Below are 23,602 nucleotides of genomic sequence, written 5' to 3'. Positions count from 1 at the left end.
ACCTCTTCCCCGACCACCAATACTGTGCTATTTACACATCAGGCACAACATTCTAGAGGGTAATTAGAATATTTCTTTGCTGTAAGATATATATCCCCCAATATTGAAGTGTTTTTGGAAAATGTTTTACTCTATTATTCATCATCAGGTGTCACATAGAGCGGATTGAGTTGTTGACCAGAATAGCACAGTGACGCACTGCCATCTAGTGACAACACTAAATACTGCATCTAATACTTCTGACGGCGCGCCACTAATACGTACAATACGCACGCGCAGTGCTCAGCTCCCTTTTCCTCGGCGCTATTGGCAGTTCCTGTGTCTGTCTGTGTTCCCGCCATTTTCCCGTGGACTGTATGTTCCGTACATGTGATTGTATATCAGAGTGTGGTGAGAGCCGCTGCTGGGGGGCTGTGTGAGGGGAATAGGGGGGTTATTTACTTATGTAAAGTAGTTATTAGACCAGTCAGTGTGCTGTGTGTCTGTATCCAGGAGGAGGGGCGGTAACCCGGGGCAACCAGCCATAGTGCAGTCACTGATGTGAGTTGGTTGCTATGGAGACATGTGTACAGAATTGTACGTTTGAAGTGAGAAGTAGCACTAAAAGGGGGGGCTGCCTTACCATGGTGATCTGCAGAGAACTTCCTGTTTAATTAAGAGTGGTCACATGTGAAGTTGGGGGGGGGGGGGTAAAACCCTATGTTTGAGACACATTTTTACCGCAAAGGCAGCGGTCAGGGATTTGTATACACTGCAGCCACAATGCTTTGCTTCATGGCTGATCTGTCAAACAAGACCCCTTTCACACTTGTGCGACGTGTCCTGCGGCTTTGGACTGCAAAGTCACATGACAAGTTGTTCCCCACGATTTCCAATCAAAACCATTTATATCTCTGCGACTTCAAGTCGTGAGGATTTTCAAACTAGTCCCTCTTCTACTTTGGTCTGATTTTCATGCGAGTGGAGGTCCATAGACCTCAGGTTTACAAAGGCATTTGCTGAAATCGCAGCAGTGTGAAAGTTTCCTTAGCCAACGCGTCAGAAACTCCAACCGCGTCACTTCCGGTTTCTTTAAGCCATCCGTAATTGGAGATTTTGATGAATTGCTGTGTGGACACAACACCGGCAACCGAATACAGTCCGGTGCAGGAAGCTTCAGCTGTTTTGACAGCTCAGCGGCTAACGAGGACAAAGTTATTGGCGCCTTGGAGGTGGCCATTTTGTCGGTTAGTATCGGAGTGAGTTACAATCTCCGCTCACAATAGCGTGCAGCGGACTTTATTTGGTTGCCGGTGTTGTCCAAACAGCAATTTGTTGAAATCTCCAATAACTGGTGATTTAAAGCAATGGTCTCCAAACTGTGGCCCGCTTTTACCTGACAGTATTCCTCTCACTGGTACATGACACTATTCCTCCCACTGACACCAACAATGAGGCAATAATCTTTCTACTGACACAGACAGGGCACTATTCCTCCCACGGACACCAATGCTGGGGCACTATTCCACCTACGGACACCAATGCTGGGGCACTATTCCTCCCACGGACACCAATGCTGGGGCACTATTCCTCCCACGGACACCAATGCTGGGGCACTATTCCTCCCACGGACACCAATGCTGGGGCACTATTCCTCCCACGGACACCAATGCTGGGGCACTATTCCTCCCACGGACACCAATGCTGGGGCACTATTCCTCCCACGGACACCAATGCTGGGGCACTATTCCTCCCACGGACACCAATGCTGGGGCACTATTCCTCCCACGGACACCAATGCTGGGGCACTATTCCTCCCACGGACACCAATGCTGGGGCACTATTCCTCCCACGGACACCAATGCTTGGGCACTATTCCTCCCACGGACACCAATGCTTGGGCACTATTCCTCCCACGGACACCAATGATGGGGCACTATTCTTCCCACGGACACCAATGATGGGGCACTATTCTTCCCACGGACACCAATGATTGGGCACTATTCTTCCCACGGACACCAATGCTGGGGCACTATTCTTCCCACGGACACCAATGATTGGGCACTATTCTTCCCACGGACACCAATGATGGGGTACTATTTTTCCCACGGACACCAATGATTGGGCACTATTCTTCCCACGGACACCAATGATGGGGTACTATTCTTCCCACGGACACCAATGATGGGGTACTATTCTTCCCACGGACACCAATGATGGGGTACTATTCTTCCCACGGACACCAATGATGGGATACTATTCTTCCCACGGACACCAATGATGGGGTACTATTCCTCCCACACACACCAATGATGGGGTACTATTCCTCCCACACACACCAATGATGGGGTACTATTCCTCCCACGGACACCCATGATGGGGTACTATTCCTCCCACGGACACCCATGATGGGGTACTATTCCTCCCACGGACACCCATGATGGGTTACTACTATTTCTCCCACGGACACCAATGCTGGGGCACTATTGCACACACTGACACCAGCGATTGGGCATTATTCCTCCCACCGACCCCAACTGAAACCCCCAGGAGTGCCAAACTCCCATTCAATAGGGGGAACCACTGAACACCGATGGGGAACAGGAGATAAACACTCCCAAAAGCGCTGGTTTCTGAAGAAGATTCCTGCTAGCTGCCAAAATGCACTGCTTTAAAAACGCTTTGGCACCGCTAAAACAAGCTGCGCTTTATTGCTCACCCGGCTGCGGCCCCAGTGTGAAAGGGGTCTAAAATTCAAATGGAGATTTCTCCAAAGCAGGGAAATTACTCCCCCCCAACATCTTCAGAAAGCAACGCTTTTGGGAGTGCTCATCTCCTGTTCCCCATCAGTGTTCAGTGGTTCCCCCTATTGACCCGTACATCACTACTGGGTTCTGTAATGATTTGGGGGACCACAGATTGCAGTGGTAGGAACGGGAGATTGGCACTCCTGGAAGTTTCAGTTGGGGTCGGTGGGAGGAATAATACCTAATCGCTGGTGTCAGTGTGTGGAATGGTGCCCCAGCATTGGTGATTTGGGGGGTCAGAGTGAGGAACCACAGATTGCAGTGGTAGGGACGGGAGATTCAGTTTCTCAAGACTTCCAGGGGCAATTTCTTTGTGTCAGAGCGGAAAGGACAACAGGAACTGATTGGTGTTATACATTACTTTAGTGAATTGGAAATGTATGTAATATATGTTTTTGTTTTTTTTCTCCTATTTTACAGTGGAAGGTAACGATGAACCAAGCCCACCAGAGGTTCCTCCAGGTGTTAATGTCCCATGGCATATTGGAAGCATCTGTTTTAAGAGGGTTGCATAGACATTGTTGTGAGGTTCACAAAGGTTTGTGTGTAATTGATCTTAGAATTTTGGTGTAATTTTGTGTGGTTTAATAACTTTGTGCAAAAGACAAAAAATACATAATTGCAGTGAGCATACGATGAAAGGTGTGAACTTTGTACACTGTTTAATTGGATGGTACCGGTACTTGTCACAAATAACTGCACATGTCTTATATTTCTTTGTTGTCAAATGTTTTATGACTTCCTTGGCTTACAAACCTGAAGTGTAACACCGTACCTGCAAATCTAGAAGATCTACTATTTCTGGAAGGTCAGATCTGCTGGTTTTTGGGGTCCTCTTTTAGCTACCACCTGCCATTTAATCTACATACCCCTGCCAGTCTGTACCACCATATCCTTGATCTCCAAGGTACTTGAGGAATACAGCTTGATCAAGGTCTCATGCCAACTTGCTGTGATTTCACAATGAAGTAGCAGCACACGATCATTATACTGTTTATATCAGGCATCACTAAATGGCAGACTGTGATCCGGATCCGTACCGATCCACTGTCCCATTCGGACTGCCACAGTCCCACCATTTAGGATCTGGTTCTTTCTCCCTGCCTCTGTTGCTGTCACTATCATGGCGGAGCACAGAGCAGGAGGCAGAACAGTTCTGCACACGGAGAAAGAGGCACAGCAGCACTAGATAGAGGGTGGGAGCTGCCGGAATTAACTTTTCATTTTAACAGGCTGGGGATTGGTTACTAGGATGCAGGGCAGTCTTAGCAACCAATCAGCTTGTTAATATGTTCTCCCTCCATTCAGTGCTGCTATGTCCCCTGTTCTGTGTGCCTGAGTTAAAGCGGAGCTCCACCCTAAAGTGGAACTCACGCTGATCGGCACCCGCCCCCCCTCCGGTGTCACATTTGACACCTTTCAGGGGGGAGGGGGGTGCAGATACCTGTCTAAAGACTGGTATTTGCACCCACTTCCGGCCACACGCTACGGGCAAAAGACAGGTTTTTCTGACTTCTCGTCTGTCGCCCGTTGTGTGCTGGGAACACTCGGCTCCCAGCACACAGTGTGTGAGCCAATCGGCGGGCGCAGCGCGACTCGCGCATGCGCCGTAGGGAACCGGGTAGTGAAGCCGGAGCGCTTCACTTCCTGGTTCCCTCACTGAGGATGGCGGGGGGAGCAGCAGAGAGACGAGCGATCGCTCGTCCTCTGCTGCGGACGGCGCTGGACTCCAGGACAAGTAAGTGTCCTAATATTAAAAGTCAGCAGCTGCAGTATTTGTAGCTCCTGGGTTGCAGGAAATAAAGTCACCCCATTTTTTTCCCCTATCAACATTGTTGATCCCCCTCGTGATGCTATTGTGTTATCCCAGCGGGGGGAGCCATCATGGCTGGGAGAACACACAGTGATTATTGCTAGTGGCTGCAGCCGCGTACAATAATTGTATGAAAACTCCAACAGGCTGGTTGTACCCAAGTTGATCGATCATCTTGGGTACAGCCCGCCTGCCAAAACATGGTTTAATTCTCAGATGGTCCCTGCTAAACCGTCTATGGCCGGCTTAAGGTAGGAATGAGCAGAGTTGTGCCATGAGAAGGGGGGGGGGGGCAAAGCTGCAGGGGGCTTTGATGAGGAGGAGCCGGAGCTACAGGGGGCTTTGAGGAGGAGCCTAAGCTGCAGGAGGCTTTGTTGAGGAGGAGCCAGAGCTGCAGGGGGCTTTGATGAGAAGGGGGTGCCAGAGCTGTAGGAGACTGTAATGTGAAGGGTGTGTAGCAGAGGGCACCACTGTGAAGGGGGGTTCAGAACACTGCTGTGAAGGGGAAACTGTTATGTGAAGGGGGATTGTGATATGCAGAGGGTCTGAGGACACTGATGTAAGAACAGGATTGTGAAATATAGGAGGGGGGCTGTGATGTGAAGGATCTGAGTCATTGCACAAAGATGCGATTCGGAACTTTCCTAGACAAATTTTTTACTGATCGGTCCTCTGTGAATGTTAATTCATTACCCCCTGGCCTAAATCAAACCCTGATCAAGCTTTGTTATCTTTATTTTTAAACAACTTTTCTTTGGTTTACAATCTTCTCCTCTGGCAAATAGAGAAAGATACAGTGTATCTTCTTTTCCATTCAAGAGGTGAGAGTGAACACGGGTGAGCTGTACAGTGACTGATCTCTGACAGCCATGCACAGGCTTTCACAGCAATAAGTGATCAAGAGCCAGTCCTACTATGCTGCGATCGTTGGTACGAGACCCAAAGCTCATTGTCGGTGCTGAGAGACCACTTCAGGGAGGATGCATAAGGGGGTCAAAGTTTTCAGTTGTAAACGCATTTATCTGGGTCTGATTTTTGATTGGGATTCAAAAGTAAAATCTTGGGCTTTAGCAGGAAGTAAAATCTATCTGTGTCTAAAAACATCCACCTTTTAGGCAACGAACTGGCCATTTCACACCATTCGTTCTGTCCAGCAGAAATCTCTTCTCCATCAACTATGAGAATCTAAAGCCTCATACACACGATCAGATTATCTGACGGGAATTGTGTGATGACAGGCTGTTGTCGGAAAATCCGACTGTTTGTATGCTCCAACGGACAGTTGTTGTCGGATTTTCCGCCAACAAATGTGGAATAGCATGCTTTAAAATTGTCTGACAACAAGTGTGTGTTGTCGGATTATCCGATCGTGTGTACACACATGCTCAGAAGCAATGCTAACCATAACACAACATTAGCAGAAGTTGCCCAAAGGGTGGCGCTAAAGAGCTGAAAAAACACATAGTTTTGTGTTTGTTGGCCGACAATTCTTTGCCGTTTGTATGCAAGACAAGTTCACGGCCAACGCCCTTCGGCCAAAAGCCCTACGCTTTGACAATCCGATCGTGCGTATGAGGCTTTATACTGAGCTACAGAGAGGTGATTTGTAAACTGCAAGAAAGAATTTCAATTCATACTTCTATTAATCTGAACAATATTGACGTTTGGTCCTTTTTTTTGTGAAGAATTTTCACACATTTACTTGCTTGAATTCTGTGGCACATATTCACTATGCTCTGTAGGTAGGCACTGCTGTATCACAGAATTCAGAGAGCCTGCCTGCTGAACTACAATGGTGTTGAGAGGAGGAGTTTCAGGAGGCGGAGTCAGTGCAGGAATCACTGCTTGCAGGCAGCAAGGTTCCATGGGATATGTAGTCCTTAGAATTTGAAAGTAAACCAACGGAATAAGTAGAGAAGCTGCAAAACATGCATGGCGATATTTCAGTAAGGTTATACTGTATTGTCAAAATAACAGTTGTTTTTATTACTAATACAATGCTGATGTTATAAAAGTAAAGTGTGTGCTGTGATTATAGAACTCCTTTAAGGCCTTCCTGCAGTTTGGTACATTTGGAAACACTTCACTTTTTACTTAGACTTTTGATGCATAATGCATGTTTGTTGTTTTTCAGTCCAGTATATGCATGACAAGCTAGATGATTTTGTTTCTATCATCAACAAACATTTGCAGCCTGTGTTTATGCAGATAAGGAAAGGAACTGATGAAAATGATGGAAAAAAATACTATGCTCTGGTACGTAAAGTTTTGAATTTTTTTTCCCCCTCCAACAGCTCAGTGCAGCCCAAAACAGTTGTCCACACACTAAACCGTTTTGCGTCAGTGAATGGGGCAGACTGGACGATTGTTGTTAGCGTCAGATCAATATCTGGGCTTATAAAGATTACTCGATAATGTTCGGTTGATTAAAATTATGTGGAAGTACCATTGTATTATTAGTTTTGACTTCATTACTGAAAGCACACCTGTCAGTATGATAATACTAAGGCAGGCCATATATGATAAAAAAAAAATCCCCTTATCCACACATTTGATGTGGATGGGGGGAATCCCTTCCACTGCGCCATTGTATTCTGCCGGCGGGGAGCCCTTCTGGCTATAGCTGGTGGCACTAAAATTTGATCCATGTATGGTCAGCTTTAATGGCCCCAGGATTAAAGCGGTTGTATACCCAAAAACACATAAAAAAATACCTGCAAGACAAAGGCATAATGAGCTAGTATGACTAGCATACTAGCTCATTATGAATTACTTACCTTAGATCGAAGCCTCCGCAGCGACCCTCGTTCCTCTCCTCCGCCGCCGCCATGATACCCGGAGTGACTTCCGGGTATCGCTACTCTGCCGTGTGACTGGCCGGAGCGACAATGACACGACCGGCACGATCCCAGCGCATGCGCGAGTTTCCGGAACTTTCCCATTCAAGACCCAGCATGCTCAGTGCGCCTGCCCTGTTTTCTACGGCGCGCATGCGTCGGTGCCAGATTGGTGCCAGATTTTCTGCAAATATCTCCTCAACCATGTAGGTTAAGGAGATCATGCAAGCACCTACAGGTAAGCCTTAATGTAGGCTTACCTGTAGGTGCAAGTACTATATGAGGGTATACAACCGGTTTAAAATGCAGGCATCAGCTTGCCTGCAGGCTCCACCACCTTCCTTTTTGCCCATCACCATGATGGTAAAGTGTTACTGGCTAATAGGACGATGAGGTAGGGAGTGGCCTGCATTTTTTATGTTTAACAAAATTTGGAGGTGTGCTTTAGGGCATTGGTATAGTTTTGCAGACCACCAGTGGGCTCCAAGCATGTGCCCGATGGTCTGTGGAGCCACAGTTTAATTTCCACTCTGAGGTCTGGAGCGCTCTGGAGCAGGTTTTCCTCAAGGACGTCTCTGTACATTCCTGCATTCATCTTTCTCTCGATCCTGACTAGTCCCTGAGTTCCTGCCTCTGAAAAACATCCCCACAGCATGATGCTGCGATGGAATGCTAATCCTGTAACACTTCCTGTCCAAGGGTGATAACGTATGTGTATCTGTACTGTATCTATAAACAGGTGGCATTTTCATCCCAGGACAGAAAGTTAGGACTACAGAACGGCTGCCAATCCCCCTCCCCACCTTCACAGCTTAGGGGAAGGTTTTCTGTAGTCAACAGAGAGAACTGAGCAAGGCTGATAATACTGTTTACTGATAACAGTGCCACTCAGGCACAGGGTATAGGAAGTTAGGAGCTCACAGGATTTATGGTAGGATCAGTGGACATTCTGTGCTTATCAGAAAGATTTAACAAATTCTTTAAATTGTATATTGTAAATTGTATATTTAACGGACCCAAAGGGTGTAATTAAGAGAAGTTCATTGTTGGGGTTTACAGTTTCTTGGTTAATATTCCATCTTGTGGTGCTTCCATCCTCGGACTTCTCAGATGTCATTACAGGGCTTAGCAGTGACATAGGGATCTAAAGATGGAATCGCTGGGCGAGGGACACGGGCATTCAACATTCCTAGATATGTCGCATGCTGAAGAGGCTGCCAGAGGATAATAGATTTTTTTTCAGTGTAACTATACATGTTGGAAGACAGCTTGTTAGCGCAATAAAGAAGATGTTTTATTTAACCACTTCCCTACCGCGTCATTGTGAAATGACGGCGGCAGGAACCCCTCCTCGATCCAGGAGGACGTCATGTGACGTCCTGGGCTTTGCGGGTGGATATCTGAATGATGCCTGCAGCTAGAGGCATCATTCAGATATCCTTCTCTCCTGCCGGCGATTCTGCACAACGTAAGAACGATCATAGCGGCGATTCCGCCGCTAGATCGTTCTTACAGGCGGCGGGAGGGGACATCCCCCCCTCCCGCCGCCATCCGGTGCTTCTCCGGGCTCTCCCGTGCCATCGGGGGCCCGGAGAACGAATCGTCCGGCGCTGGCAGGAAGCATAGAGATGACTGGTGACCAGATGGTCACCAGTCATCTCTATGACCGTCGGAGGACCCGGGCGCGATGTGATGACGTCACGCCCGGGTCCCCGTAAGTAAACAAAGCCGCAATTGCGGCTGCTAAGCAACAGCAAGCATGAGATCGGTGAATTTTTTTTCACCAATTTCATGCTTTCCAGCCTGGAGGAGAGATGTGGGGTCTTATTGACCCTGCATCTCTCCATAAAGAGGACCTGTCACACACATTCCTATTACAAGGGATGTTTACATTCCTTGTAATAGGAATAAAAGTTATAATAAAAAAAATAAAATAAAAAAAAAAAGTGTAAAAAAAAGAAATAAATATGTAAAAAAATAAATAAATAAAAAATATTTTTTTTTAACGCCCCTGTCCCCAGTAGGTCGCGCGCAGAAGCGAACGCACACGCAAGTCCCGCCGACATATGTAAACGCCGTTTAAACCACATATGTGAGGTATCGCCGCGTGCGTTAGAGTGCCAGCAACAATTCTAGCACTAGATCTCCTCTGTAAATCTAAACCGGTAACCTGTAAAAAATTTCAAAGCGTTGCCTATGGAGATTTTTAAGTACCGAAGTTTGGCGCAATTCCATGAGTGTGCGCAATTTTAAAGCGTGACATGTTAGGTATCTATTTACTCGGTGTAACATCATATTTCATATTTTACAAAAAAATTGGGCTAACTTTACTGTTTTGTTATTTTTTTAATTCATGAATCAATTTTTTTCCAAAAAAAAGGCGTTTGAAAAATTATTGCGCAAATAGCGTGCAAGATAAAACGTTTCAATGACCATCGTTTTATTCCCTAGGGTGTCTGCTAAAAAAACATATATAATGTTTGGGGGTTCTGCGTAATTTTCTAGCAAAAAAATTATGATTTGTACATGTAGGAAAGAAGTGCCAGAATAGGCCTGGTATGGATGGGTGTATAACTGCCCTGTATGGAAGTGGTTAATGATTGCTGTATGTAATGACATAAGGATCAGAAGATGATTGTGTAGTGACTTATGCAGTACAGTCTGAGGTTGTTTTTGTTGTTCAGGTGGGGGGGAGGGGGATATAACCTGATTAATTCCTAGTGTTGTAATATTTTTCTTCTTCCCTAGCTCAACCTTGCAGAAAATGATGTTACTAAAATGGCCTCAGATTTTGGGGAGAATGAACTGGAATTGTTCAGAAAAACGGTAAAATATGCTTTATTTTTTTTTTTTTCTTAAAACCTACCGTTTATAGTGCAAGCAGTGCTATTAATGCCCTCTCCCTTCTGTACTCCACCTTGCCTAATTGGGATTGGGTACATGTGATGGCAACTTCTGCAGAACAGAAGCAAAATAAGAACATCTCTTTATTCAGCCTAATGACAGAGATTGGCAAGCGAAGAGGTGCGGTCACATTTTTCACATAGGAAAGCTGCATTGAAAAGTTGCTGAGGTCCGATGCAGAGCACAGTGATGTTTAGTGTAGGTCTCCTGTGCTTGTCCATGTGCCCTGTGATGCTACTGATCTCTGCTTGGCCATCTACTTTCTGTACAGCTCTACAGTGAGCTCTGCTTGGCTATTCACTATTTTCCTGTACAATGCTTTAATGGTGTGACAACACCTCTCCTCTTCACTTTGCAGTTTAAAGGATAAGTTCACCTTTAGTAAAGAGACAGAAATTGCTGCTCCAGGCAGGTCTTGTTTGGTAAAATCTTCTTCTCAGAAACTGAGGGTGTTGGCAATGCACATAGCAATTTGAAACAAAAGATAATTAGGACAGCCGCACTCCAATCCAACGTAGCTTTATTGTAAAAAAACCTGGAAACGGGCACTAAAAATCACAGCAACAGGACCTAGGACAGTTGACGCGTTTCACACTAACTTTAGTGTTTACTCATAGCTTATCTTTGGTAATATGTTACATCTTACTTTTGTATATCAGGCATAACATGTCATTTTACAGCAGCCAACCTCTCTTCCCCCCCACCCAACCCTCCCATGACAGTGGGTCAGGGATCCTTGCCCTGCACCCACTGTCACATTTTAAAGACAGCACAGCTTTGCGAATCTCCACCCACACAGCTGCGTCAATCTTTCACAGAGATCTGTGAATGAATGAGCTACAAGTCACCACAACAGACAGCTTATAGTTCTCGATGAACTACAGGAGCACTAATGAGTGCCCTTGTAGTTCATGGACTCTTCCTGCGCTTCAGTAATTGTCTGCCTGTATGGAAGGTATGGGCAAACGGCTGTACTGAGTGTCTGCAGGAGCCTAGCACTGCACCTGCAATCCACTGATCACCGTTGCAAAGCTTTGCAGGATCCAGTGTTAACAAAATAATGTAAAAAAAATGTTTTACCTTCAAAACCATGTACATTTTATTCATATATACGGTATATATATTAGAGATGCACGATTAATCGTTAAGAATCTAAATTGTGATCTTTTTCCCTTTCCGATCTTTAAAAAAGCATGTCACAATCTTTCTAGCAAGTGCAGAGAGTTCTCACAGCTGGGAAAAAAAAATCCAGGCAGCCTGCCAAGTTTTATAACAATGCTAATAAGTGAAGCAAAGTATCTTTTTGTTCTTTTATCAACGGAAAGAACTTTGTGTAGATGAAGAAAATTTAACCATTTAAAGACCAAACCTTTTCTGACATTTGTTGCTTACAAGTAAAAATAATTTTCTGCTAGAAAATTACTTGCAACACCCAAACATGAGATATAAAATGGTGGTTGTTTTAATAAAAAAAAAAAAAAAAAATAGACGGTAAAGTTAGCCCAATTTTTTTGTATAATGTGAAAGACGATATTACACCGTGAGAATCGTGGTCTTTATTCTAAGCAAAAAAAATTATGATTCTCATTTTAGCCAGAATTGTGCAGCATATATATATATATATATATATATATATATATATATATATATATATATATATATATATAGACCTCAAATTTTTCACTGGCATTTTGAGAGTGGAAAATTAGGTCTAGCACTGCAGGCTATCGGGGTTAATCGCGAGCCATTCTCGCAGTGATCGCCCCGATGGCATATGGGAAAGAGGAGAGCTGTGGGATCGCAGAGCGGTATAGCCCGCTGTTACAACTTGCATTGAAATTTGCTCTGCTCTGCTCGCTCCAACAGCCCCGCCTCCTCCTGACCCCACGCCTGTGATAGACAACACATCTCAGCATTGGACCCGCATTCTGTCTATTACAGGTGCGGGGTCAGGAGGAGGCGGGGCTGTGGGCAGAGCGGAGGAAATTTCAATGTAAGTTGAAGCAGTGTGCTATACCGCTCTGCAATCCCACGGCTCTCCTCTTCCTCTATGCTCTCTGCCATCGGGGCGATCACTGGGAGAACGGCTCTCCTCTTCACTTTTACAGTTCATTGTAAAGCCTTTAATTAGAAATACAATGGTGGCTGCACCACTTCTAATCAGCAGCCCCCCTGGTATTTGTAGTCCCCCCGGTGTGTATAGCTGCATGTCTCCTCCCTGAAGAGCAGTGTCATCCTCCTCCCGCGGTGTCACGTCTCCCCCCCCAGTGTCGCCCTCCTCTCCCTCTAATCTCCTTCTCTAAGAAGGATCAGCCGGCATTAATGGTCAGACTGTCCGATGCAGAGCAGGTTGTGTCTCTGACACTCAGGACCGGCTCAGGTATTCCTCCATCTGATCCTGACCCACAGAGAGAGAGAGAGAGAGAGAGGAATCCATTGGGAAGTCCCATCCACACCATGGACCTAAAGAGAGGAGCGCCCCCCGGAGTCTGCCCCCATACATGGGGTGTGGAGGGTGAGTTCTGCAGGAAAGCTGCACTTTGTTCAGTCTGGGAAGGATTTGTCTAATCTCCTTAGGCTTGGAGCGGCCTCATAATTCCCCACCATACACACACACACACAAGGGTCCCATTCATCGGGAAATCCACTCAGGGGGTCTTTGCTGACCTGGGATAACGGGGGAGTCCGCGAAGGGGGCACGGTGAGGATGGTGAGGCTGCAATGGTGGGCACGGTGAGGCTGCAATGGTGGGCACGGTGAGGATGCAATGGTGGGCACGGTGTGGATGCAATGGTGGGCACGGTGAGGATGCAATGGTGGGGCACGGTGAGGCTGTGCTGAGGGGAACTGATAAAATTGTTGTTAAAACAGACCTATGTACAATTGATCTTTGCTCATCAAAATTGCCTCATATTTTTTACCCTCATCTGGATCACAAAAGGTTCCAAAAATGGTTTAACACATTGTTTTCACGTCTTACACAATTTTCTTTGCTGTATCTTTTTCTGAACAGATGGATCTAATTATTGACTCTGACAGTGGGTTTGCATCTTCCACAAACATTTTGAATCTTGCAGACCAGCTTCAAACCAAGAAAATGAAGAAGAAGGAGATTGAACAACTATTGCAACAGTTTGTACAAGACAAGTGGTTGATCGAGGTGTGTTGGGCAAGAAACATTTGTTATAGCAGAACAGTTGGTTTTTAGACGTTCCTTATAGAAAATAAAGCTTTCTCAAAAATTGCTAATTTAAAGGGAACTTCTAACCATAGACTACTTATGTAATAGACACATATGCTGTCTAGTTTGCACCTCCAAGTGAACTTTCTGAATGTTACAGAGTTACCTTATATCCTAGAAACACAGGTTTTTCTATGGAAACTGCTGTCAAATATAATGGCCTTTACCTCACCACTGACAAATCGCTACGATTGGCAGTCCCACCATCTAAAATCAAAATGCAGTAGTTACTGGGCAAGAACCAAAGACTGTAAAAGGTGGTGATCGGTTCTTAGTGTTTCCTGCTTTTCTGGAGTGCTAAGGCATTGCAGCATGTCGGAAAGCTCATCCAGCCACCTGGAAGAGCACACTAGACAATATAAGTGTCTATTATATGCTTCACAAACTGATGTACAAAAGTAAAAACAGATGTTTTATGTACATTAGCCCTAAGTGTAGTATAGTAGGCTCGGTATTTGAAATTCCGGTTTCATACCCACTGAAGCCATATATAGCAGGCAGCTTTGTGTCATACGATATCTCTTACAGGAGACACTGGTGATAGAATACAGTGAGCACACTTGCCTCATTCTTTTACATCCAGTTTAGATCCAGAATCTAAGAGTTTCTGCTACCTTTTTTGACCACTAAAAAGCCTCCTGCATTTGTACGCTCATATTATCTGACTTTGTTCTGTAGCTTGCATTATAACCAGTTAACTGATTTCCAAATAAGCCTTGGTAAAGTCTTCCACTCATCGTCTTGCTTTTCTTTTTTAATAGAAAGAAGGAGAGTACAGTCTTCACACTCGAAGCATAATGGAATTGGAACATTATATTCAGATTACTTACCAAGATGTGGTCAAACAATGCAACATTTGTCACAACATTGCAATTCAGGTATAACATTTGATTTAATGGGTCTATATTAATTTGTTCACAATTTGCATAGTTATGAGTACAGGCTATCAGGTCTATAGCAGCAAATTAGAAAGTGGTAATCTGGTTGCTATGAATTACTGAACTTTGCCCTCCATCATTCTTTGTATTTAATGTGTGGATCATTTTTGAGCTGTACAATATATTTGCTTTGTTCCCTTCTGATCTGGTGCTAAAAAGTTGCTTATAAGTTTTGGCAGTATTAGTTTATTATAACGCGCATTCCCTCTATATTCAGAAATATTCGCTTTTGTCTCTACTATATGGGCAAATAAGTCCTTCATCGCCTACCCCCAGCAACACCCCAGCTCTGTAGTTGCATCCAGCTACAGTGAAGGTGTCACTTGTCCTTTGACCTTGGATGCTACATCAGAGTGATGATGCAGCAGTGCTGATGATGCTATGAATTTGTTCAGCTAAGAACTGTCACCATGATCTAGGTGCACACCCGTGACTTCATTGACAGCAGGGAAGGTCCAAATAGCCAAGGAAGTCGCCAACATCAACCACAGCAGGGGAGGTCCAAATAGCCAAGGAAGTCACCAACATCAACCACAGCAGGGGAGGTCCAAATAGCCAAGGAAGTCACCAACATCAACCACAGCAGGGGAGGTCCAAATAGCCAAGGAAGTCACCAACAACAGCTTGCCCCCAAAATAGTGCCCTAGCAGTAAGTTCCAGGTAATATAGCTCCTGATATATGCGGAAGCCTCACAGAATTTAATTTAGATATATCTGTAAATTGGTACTCCTGGACAGAAGGCTAAAAATAGTTATAAAGGCTGTTTTTTTTTTCTTTTTATTTCTTAAAATAACAAACATGCACTCTCTGCTCCTACTCTTCTGTGTCTGCATTCATAGCAAGCCACTTTGCTATGGGGGCAGATGTGTGGGCTCGCTCCCATGCCAGGCTGTGTTCGTCCAGGGACACAAACAGCGTGGCTCAGACCCAGCTCCCACTCTCTGCTCACAGGATTTGATTGACCGCAGCATGTCCTGTGAATGCAAGGAGAGAGCCGCTACAGAGCTGATACAGATGGGCACAGCACTGGATCGAGTGAGGTAAGTATTGCAGGAAATGTATTGAGATAAAAAAAGATGTTCGGTCCATAAAGATAGATGAGTGAGTTTGGGGTGGAGGAACTTGACAGGCCTGCACAGAGTCCTGACCTCAACCCAAAAGAACACCTTTGGGATGAATTTGAGCGGAGACTAAGCCAGGCCTTCTCATCCAACATCAGTACCTGACCTCACAAATGCACTTCTGGAAGAATGGTCAAACATTCCCATAGACACGCTCCTAAACCTTGTGGACAGCCTTCCCAGAAGAGTTGAAGCTGTTATAGCTACAAAGGGAGGGCCAAATCAATATTCATCCCTACGGACTAAGACTGGGATGGCATTAAAGTTCATGTGCGTGTAAAGGTAGGCGTAGCAATACTTTTGGCAATATTGGGCCAGATTCACGTATATGGGCGTATTTTTGTGCGGGCGTAGCGTATCCTACGCCTCCGCAACTTAGACAGGCAAGTGCTGTATTCACAAAGCACTTGCTCCGTAAGTTGCGGCGGCGTATGGTAAATTGGCCGGCGTAAGCCTGCCTAATTCAAAATAAGCTGGTAGGGGGCGTGTTGTATGTGAATGAATCGTGACCCCACGTAAATGATGCGCCTAACGAACGGCGCATGCGCGCGCATGCTCAGTATCACGTAGAATTTACTCCATAAGATACGCCAGGCCCAATGCCTGTGACGTGAACGTAACCTACGCACAGCCCCATTCACGTACAACTTACTTAAACGACCTAAAAAGATACGCTTGCCGACGTCCATACTTTGCATTGGCTGCGCCTCATATAGCAGGGGTAACTTTACGTCGGACGTAAGCCTAACATAAACGGCGTAGCGGGCGCAAGTACGTTCGTGATTCGGCGTATCTACCTAATTTACATATTCGACACTTAAATCTACGGAAGCGCCCCTTGCGGCCAGCGTAAATATACACCCAAGATACGACGGCGTAGGAGACTTACGCCGCTCGTATCTTGGCCAAATCTATGCGTAACTGATTCTATGAATCAGGCGCATAGATACGACGGCTCACATTCGGACTTACGACGGCGTATCTGGAGATACACTGTCGTAAGTCCACTGTGAATCTGGCCCATAGTGTATGTGATATCGCTGCAATCTATTTTGGGTTGTTCTTTGTTTATAGTAGTAACAAGAAATCTGCAGCTACATTTTTTTTTTTTTTACTATTTTTGACCATTTTTACTTTAATAAAAACAAAAAAATAAATAAACAGGCGATAACCATCAGGCGATGAACCACCAAATGAAATTTGTCCTGAAAAAAAAAACAAAGTATAATCCACCTGGATAAACAAAGTAGTGATGATATGTATGGTTTTACTAACACAGTGGTTCTCAACCTGGGGGTCGGGACCCCCTCAGGGATCAAATGACAATTTGCCAGGGGTCACCGAATCCTGGTCTGTTCCTGAAGCTTGCATCGCTCTCCCAGCCTTTTTGCGGCCACCCACTCAGTTCATGGCATGGCTGGGGGGCAGAGGTCATCTGACTGGTGAGGAATGTGAAGTGGGAGGTGCTGCTATTTCTGCATAAGTGTCACTGCTGCGAGACACCACAAAGTCGGGGACACAGTGAGTAACACTACCTGTGATTATAGTTGCCATTACACTACAGTTCTCAGATCAGCGGATGACCTTGATCAAGAGCACCTGAGTTGGCTGATCAGAACTCCCCCCAGCACTGCCACTTACCCCAAACTCCCTACCAGCACCGACACTCATCCCAACTCCCCCCACCAAGGAGTAAGAGAAGGAATAAAAATAGAGAAAACATGGAAGGGAGCGGAAAAGAGGGGGATGAAGATGGCAAAAGGGAGAGAAAGAATAAGAGAAATTAGTATAGAGCGAGATTAAAGGGAAAGAAAGGAGAACAAAGAAAGCGTGGTATAACCTAAAATGTACCATAGGGGGATTTAATACGAGTGGAAGGGACCCAGAGAGCACTAAATGTCCATGGTTTAGGGGCACAAATTACTTGTCTTGGGTGCTGACAACCCTACGAAAATAATTTTACCGTTAGGGGTCACCACAACTTGTGAAATTTTATCATGGGGTCACGGCACTAGAAGGTTGCGAACCACTGTACTAACACATGTCATTGTAGTAAAATTGTACTTGGGGCTTAGGCATTAATATTTGTTTTCCCCTTAGGTGTGAAGGGGTTAAAAGTGGCGTGTGGGGCCAGGCCGTGAAAGGGTTACAGTGCAATATATAGTGATGTCATTACAAATACAATAGCCCACAAAAAATGCACATGTAAACTTCAATTCTTTCTTTCTCTTATCATTTGTGTGCTTAGGGTCACGTTTGTGAAAACTGTGGTATCAAGATTCACTTGACATGTGTGGAAAAGTATTTCAGAGGACAGTCTGGGCCAAGATGCCCTCAGTGTACAGAGCAATGGATGCAAGAAATTCCAAGTATGTTGATTTCAACTTTATTGTGGTTTAAAAGTAGATTCCAGTCAAAACTGAAGCATATAAATGAAAATTGTGCAGCGCAAGAAATATATATTCATGTATAAAAAAAAATATGTAAACCTTATAAAACATATAAGAGAAAGTCCAAAGAAATTCCCATAAAACATTCATAAGACGATAAAGATCCTGCATGGTGCAAGGGGGCGTCTCTAGATTGAACGTGCAGGGACAGCCCCCCTCCCAGAACACTCCGGTGAGTGCTCTCAGCCATTGGCTGAGAGCACTGATTGGGAGCCAATCGGCAGACCTTTTTTTGGTCATGCTCCATCGACAGAAGCGGCTCGGCTGCAGTACACACGGGCCTAATATCGGCCGGTTTCTGCCACCCGACATTCAGCCGTGTAGACTAGGCTTAAAGCCAGGTACACACAATGAGATTATTGGATGAATAATTGTCCATTTTTTGTTGTTGTGATGTAATGTATTCTTTCGTTTCCGAGCATGCATAGTCTTTCTCTTACGATTTTTTTCGGACGAAAACTTTACTAATTAAACGAAAATCGGCTGTTGTGTTCACCAGTCTTAATTTTGGCAGAAATTTTTGATTTAGTTTTAGTCTTAGGACTAAAATGCCCTTTTAGTTTTGTCGCATTTTAGTCAATTGTTTTAGTTTTAGACGTATTTTAGTTGACTAAAACGGTATTAAGTTAGACGACTAAAATGTTTTAGTTGGTTTAAGTCAGTGTTTCTCAACCTTTTTCTAGTCGGGGGCACCCTTAAAAAGTATTTTCAGTCTTGAGGCACCCCAGTCCAAGGCTTGGTGTGTCGCAGAACACGGGCAAAATCGTGCTCACAGACAAATGCTCTGCTCTTTAGGGGTACCATTAATTCTTAATGGTACCCCCACAGATTGGAAAACGTGGGGTGCTTTTGCTGCAGTGCAATTTAAAAACTTGTTTCCCTGCATTTTGTGGGTACGGAAATTAATGGACTGCCCTACATGCAGCTACACAAATGTGAACCAAGGACTTGTTCACATGTCATAGGGGCGGTAAAACCACATGGTTGAGCTGTTTTTACCACCCCCAACTTCTCCACCTTTAGCTGCAGAGGTAGCAGCTGAGGGTGTTCACATGCTGTGGCTGCAACTGGAGGTATACCGAGGGTGAATAGGGCTGCACTGCAACTACCCCGCAACTGTGTGCATTGCAGAGTTGTGGTGATGCTGCATTTACGGGCCTAAAACAGGTGGTGAGGGAGCAACATAATGCCTCTTTACCGCCTGTCAAATGCCTCTGAAAAGCGATCTGTGCATGGATTGCTTTTCAGAGGAGCAGCAGTCCTTGCTGCTATCAAACAAGCCCTACAAAAGCCATTCTGATGGTACAGGAATGGGGGGGGGGGTCAGGATTAAAAGTAACATACATACAGACACATGCTTACATGCATACACACATGGAAAAGAGAAAAGCCCTAAGGCTGACGCAGCGCTAAAGGAAATTAGTGAAGATAAATGATTGTGTATCATACGTTGAAAAAATAAATTAAATAAATGAAGCAGCTAGCACTAAAGTTCAGCACAAAAACTTCAAAGCAATACATAATACAAAGGAGTGCAGCGCTACAATACCCACTCATATAGAAAAATAAAGTGAAAAAAAAAAAAATTATGGATTTATATACCACTTTTTTTCACTTTACGCATACACACAAGCTTACGCACGCATACACACATGCTTACACACACAAGCTTACGCACGCATACACACATGCTTACACACACAAGCTTACGCACGCATACACACAAGCTTACGCACGCATACACACATGCTTACGCACGCATACACACATGCTTACACACACATACCTACATGCGCACACACACACACACATACATACATACACTCACATGTGCAGACACACACACAGACACATGTATAAAGCCATTTTAAAATGAATCTAGCTTCTAGCTCAGTACCTTTCCAGATTCCTCATTAAGCCAGGTACTGCACTCTAGGGGGAAGCAGAGAGCACAGCACACTCCTATGCACTTTACTTTCTATTTTGAAGCCGACAGAGCTTCTCACAGTTCGGCAGGAGAGCAGGCTCATCTGACGGCCTTCTCTCCACTGACCCCGCGGCACACCTGAGAACCTCTGACGGCACACCAGTGTGCCGCGGCACACTGGTTGAGAAAGGCTGGTTTAAGTCAATGAAATTAACACTGGTGTTCACGTATCATCAACATTTTTGTCCCCAAAGTTGGAATCGGCTGTCAAAAGCACTATAGTAATGATCAGATAATTGGCCAATCGTTTGTTTTACAATTGTTTTCTTCAGATGTTCTTTTCGTGTGTGCTGGCCTTAACAAAAGAACAAACAGGAAAGCGCAAGCACTTGGTGCATTGCCACAAATTATGTGAGAGATAAAAACTGGTAAAGATGGATACACACAAGTACAATTTGTAAAAGCCAATAAACTACAAGTTGCCATACAGTGCAGGATGCGTGTATTCCAACAACACCCCGCTATTTTTGCAAACTGATGCATTTAGGGGCAGGGTTTTTCAGGGATGGAGCTATGTATGTGTGTCTGTATTTAATCACTTGAATATTGATGTGTTGGTTAGCATAGCTCCGAGGAAGGCGGTGCGCTCCCAAAACACGTCAGTTTACCAACATAGCGGGGCGTTTTTGGAAATCGCGCATCCTGCACTGTATGGTATCTTGTGGTTTATTGGCTTTTACAAGTTGTACTTTTGTGACTTTTTATCTCTGAAATATTTTTTGACAATACACTAGGTGCTCTTTTGTAGTTTTACTTTGGATTCCTCTATCCGAGAAGGGGCTGCATCCGCCAAGCATTTGGATTTATTTGCGATAGTTCTATCCAACTGGGGAGGACATGAGTGCTGGAAGTCACTGCTTTTGATGTAATCTGACTAAAGCTGTAGAATTTTTTTTTTTTTTTAAGCTAAATGATAGCTTTAAATCTGGCTGCTATCATTTATGTAAAATACAAACATCATTTTTGGGTAGACGGGCCCTTTAATAAAACTTGATTGGGTAAATGCCAGTGGAGTATAGTAAACCATGCCTGATGTTCCTGCCCACTGTAAATTGCTGAAATCTGATTTCTAGTTGCTGTGGATTACTATATACTATTTATTTTTGCACTCTAATACCAAAATACTACAGTAATATTGTTTTTGTTTTACATAATGGGGATATTCTGTGTTTGTTAGTATTTTCACAGGCGAGTCCTGAAGCACCATCCACTTCCCAGGTGTCCAGAGTGGAAGGGAGAAGAAAAATTGTTTCAACAGCATCCACTAGGACAAGACGACATTTATAACTCCAAAATGATTTGTGGTTTCGATTTTGTATATATTTAATTTGTGCTTTCATACAGTTTTGTGTATTTTTTTTTTTTTTTAGTTCAGTCTTCTGGACTTTCAGTGTTTACAGAAAGTGCCGCCAAATACAAACTACTCCTACTTGGCGTATAATCTGTGAACAGAAATACTTCTCCGGTCGATCCCCTGAGACCCTGTTATTCCCTTATTAGGTGCCATCATTTGTTTCTCACTTAGAATAGAGAAGGTGAAGCCAGGCTGTCAATCGCTGCATACACATCACGAACTCTTGTGACAGTCGCATGTCAATGTGTTTTTTTGCGTGTTAGTGGCTAGGGGGCGTGGTTATAGGTTGAATAGCCTTGTTTAGTCTTGTTGAGCTGCGTATTTCAGGGAAAGAAGGAGTTAGTTTGGACCAGATTATGTGGGTACCAATATGGTGTGGAATGGAAATGTTTGGGCGTATAGAAAACCAAACGAGGAAAAGTACCCCCCCCGGTACAATGGGACTTCCTGGGCCAACTAATTGTATACACAGTGTATCGTAAAAACTTTCAAGTTTATTAATATACACATTTTAAAAACATGTTTGTGATGTCAAACACATCACCATATTATACAATACAGCATTTTTTTTAAAAATATGCTCATAGAGAGCTACATAGATTCAGATTAGGAAGAAACATGTCTCCTTTGTCCGAAGCGTTTCGGGAGATTTATCAAGTATCCCTTTGTTAGGGGAATGGAGAGGGTAGTGTAGATATATTCTGAATGAGAGCAAATCATATTTTATCAAAAAGGCATACAGAGCTGCGTCAACATTGAAACATAGTGGCCACACCAAAACATACATACCAGCACTGAATCATAAATTGATGAGTTAAAAGAAATTTTGATTACATCATTTGGATGAAGTGGAAGAAAAACTTCCCATCGTATATTCACCGAATTGGTGGAAAAGCACCCCTTCAAGGTCCAGCACGGCCCTCATGAACCGGCTTAGTCCTCCCGGATCTCCAGCAGCAACGTCCCATGTGGCAAACGTTCCGCCTGGGATCTTAAGAAGACGCCGGCACCTGCGCAGAGGTTGCCTGATTGACGTCGGCAGCGACCCATTGGTGCCGTGCATTACAAACATGACGGGCCTGATGTGGCGATGTTTGTGACGCATGGCGCCAATGGGTCGCCATTTACGTCAATCAGGCAACATCTCAACATCTGCGCATGCGAGGCGTCTTAAGATCCCAGGTGGTACGTCTGCCACATGCGGACGTTGCTGCTCGAGATCCGGGAGGACTAGTTCATGACATATACAATCTTTACGGTAAGCAGAACCTTGTGCTATCACATATTTTTCTCTGCTCCCTCTCTTTTTTCAATGTAATACCACATACTGACTTTGGGGCGATGGAAGGTTCTCTTTCTATGTGCCGGCTCCACCGCCACTTTTATTAATCGTTATTTATCTATTATTGCTACTTTATTTCTCGGCACATCATTATATCATTTTTCTGGCTATTCATGAAACTTTTTTGTGCTCTCCTATATCTAGGATCATTAACCAATACCCATTGGGTGTGTCTCGGGCTAACTGTGGGGATTGTCCTTTAGGGATCCTTGTGAGGGCCGTGCTGAACCTTGAAGGGGTGCTTTTTCCAGCAAAAAGCATGAACATACGATAGGAAGTTTTTCTTCTGCTTCATTCAAATGATGTAATCAACATTTTTTAACTCATCAATTTATGATTTAACACTGGTATGTATGTTTTGGTGTGGCCACTACGTTCCGAAGTTGACGCCGCTCTGTATGGCTTTTTGATACTATATGATTTGCTCTCTTTCAGAAAACAGTGGAACCTTGGATTGCGAGTAACGTGTTTAACGAGCGTTTCGCAATACGAGCACTGTTTTTTGAAAAATCCTAACTCGGTTTGCGAGTGTTGTCTCATAATAACGAGCAGTATTAAGGCCAGAGCGGTGTGCAGTACCGCTTTTGGCCTGAGGTGGGGGGGGGGCACCGGCGCTGTTTGGAAAGACTCTGAAATACTACGTTCCTGAGTCTTTCTGAGGTTTGCCAAGGTGTCCTCTGGCCTTTCTGGCCGCTTCCGAGGCTCTCCAACGCCCCCCCCCCCTCTGGCCGCTTGCGGTTTTGCATTTCATTGAAGTCAATGAGGGGGGGGGGAAAATTCCGTTTCCATTGACTTCAATGGGGAAACTCGTTTTGATATGCGAGTACT

At 44.6% G+C, this 23,602-nt stretch overlaps 1 protein-coding gene across 3 annotated transcripts; it reads left to right on the top strand.

The window, feature by feature from the left end:
- The first annotated feature begins 265 nt into the window (after window positions 1–265).
- NSMCE1 (NSE1 homolog, SMC5-SMC6 complex component) lies at window positions 266–21,963 on the top strand. 3 transcript variants are annotated; one of them, XM_040356712.1, is made up of 8 exons: window positions 266–354; window positions 3,207–3,324; window positions 6,734–6,855; window positions 10,185–10,262; window positions 13,354–13,500; window positions 14,343–14,459; window positions 17,890–18,010; window positions 21,256–21,963. In XM_040356712.1, exons 2-8 carry the CDS (start codon window positions 3,219–3,221, stop codon window positions 21,363–21,365), a joined length of 801 nt encoding a protein of 266 aa, XP_040212646.1. In that variant the 5' UTR covers window positions 266–354; window positions 3,207–3,218; the 3' UTR covers window positions 21,366–21,963. The 3 variants fall into 3 exon arrangements, with proteins under 3 accessions (XP_040212646.1, XP_040212645.1, XP_040212647.1); XM_040356711.1 differs by having other exon boundaries at window positions 266–390; XM_040356713.1 differs by lacking the exon at window positions 266–354 and adding an exon at window positions 454–540 and having other exon boundaries at window positions 21,256–21,962.
- The last annotated feature ends 1,639 nt before the right edge of the window (window positions 21,964–23,602 follow it).

This window comes from Rana temporaria, chromosome 6 (genome assembly GCF_905171775.1).
Source record: "Rana temporaria chromosome 6, aRanTem1.1, whole genome shotgun sequence".
Lineage (NCBI taxonomy): Eukaryota > Metazoa > Chordata > Amphibia > Anura > Ranidae > Rana > Rana temporaria.
Note: the sequence above shows the minus strand (reverse complement) of the source record. Positions and strands in the feature narration are given on the sequence as shown.

What these genes read in the sequence shown, in the direction of transcription:
- NSMCE1 (XM_040356712.1), top strand. Translation starts at nt 3,219, where the DNA reads ATGAACCAAGCCCACCAGAGGTTCCTCCAGGTGTTAATGTCCCATGGC. An exon ending in TTGTTGTGAGGTTCACAAAG is followed by an intron (nt 3,325 to 6,733) that starts GTTTGTGTGTAA and finishes GTTGTTTTTCAG; the next exon opens with TCCAGTATATGCATGACAAG. An exon ending in ATGGATGCAAGAAATTCCAA is followed by an intron (nt 18,011 to 21,255) that starts GTATGTTGATTT and finishes TGTGTTTGTTAG; the next exon opens with TATTTTCACAGGCGAGTCCT.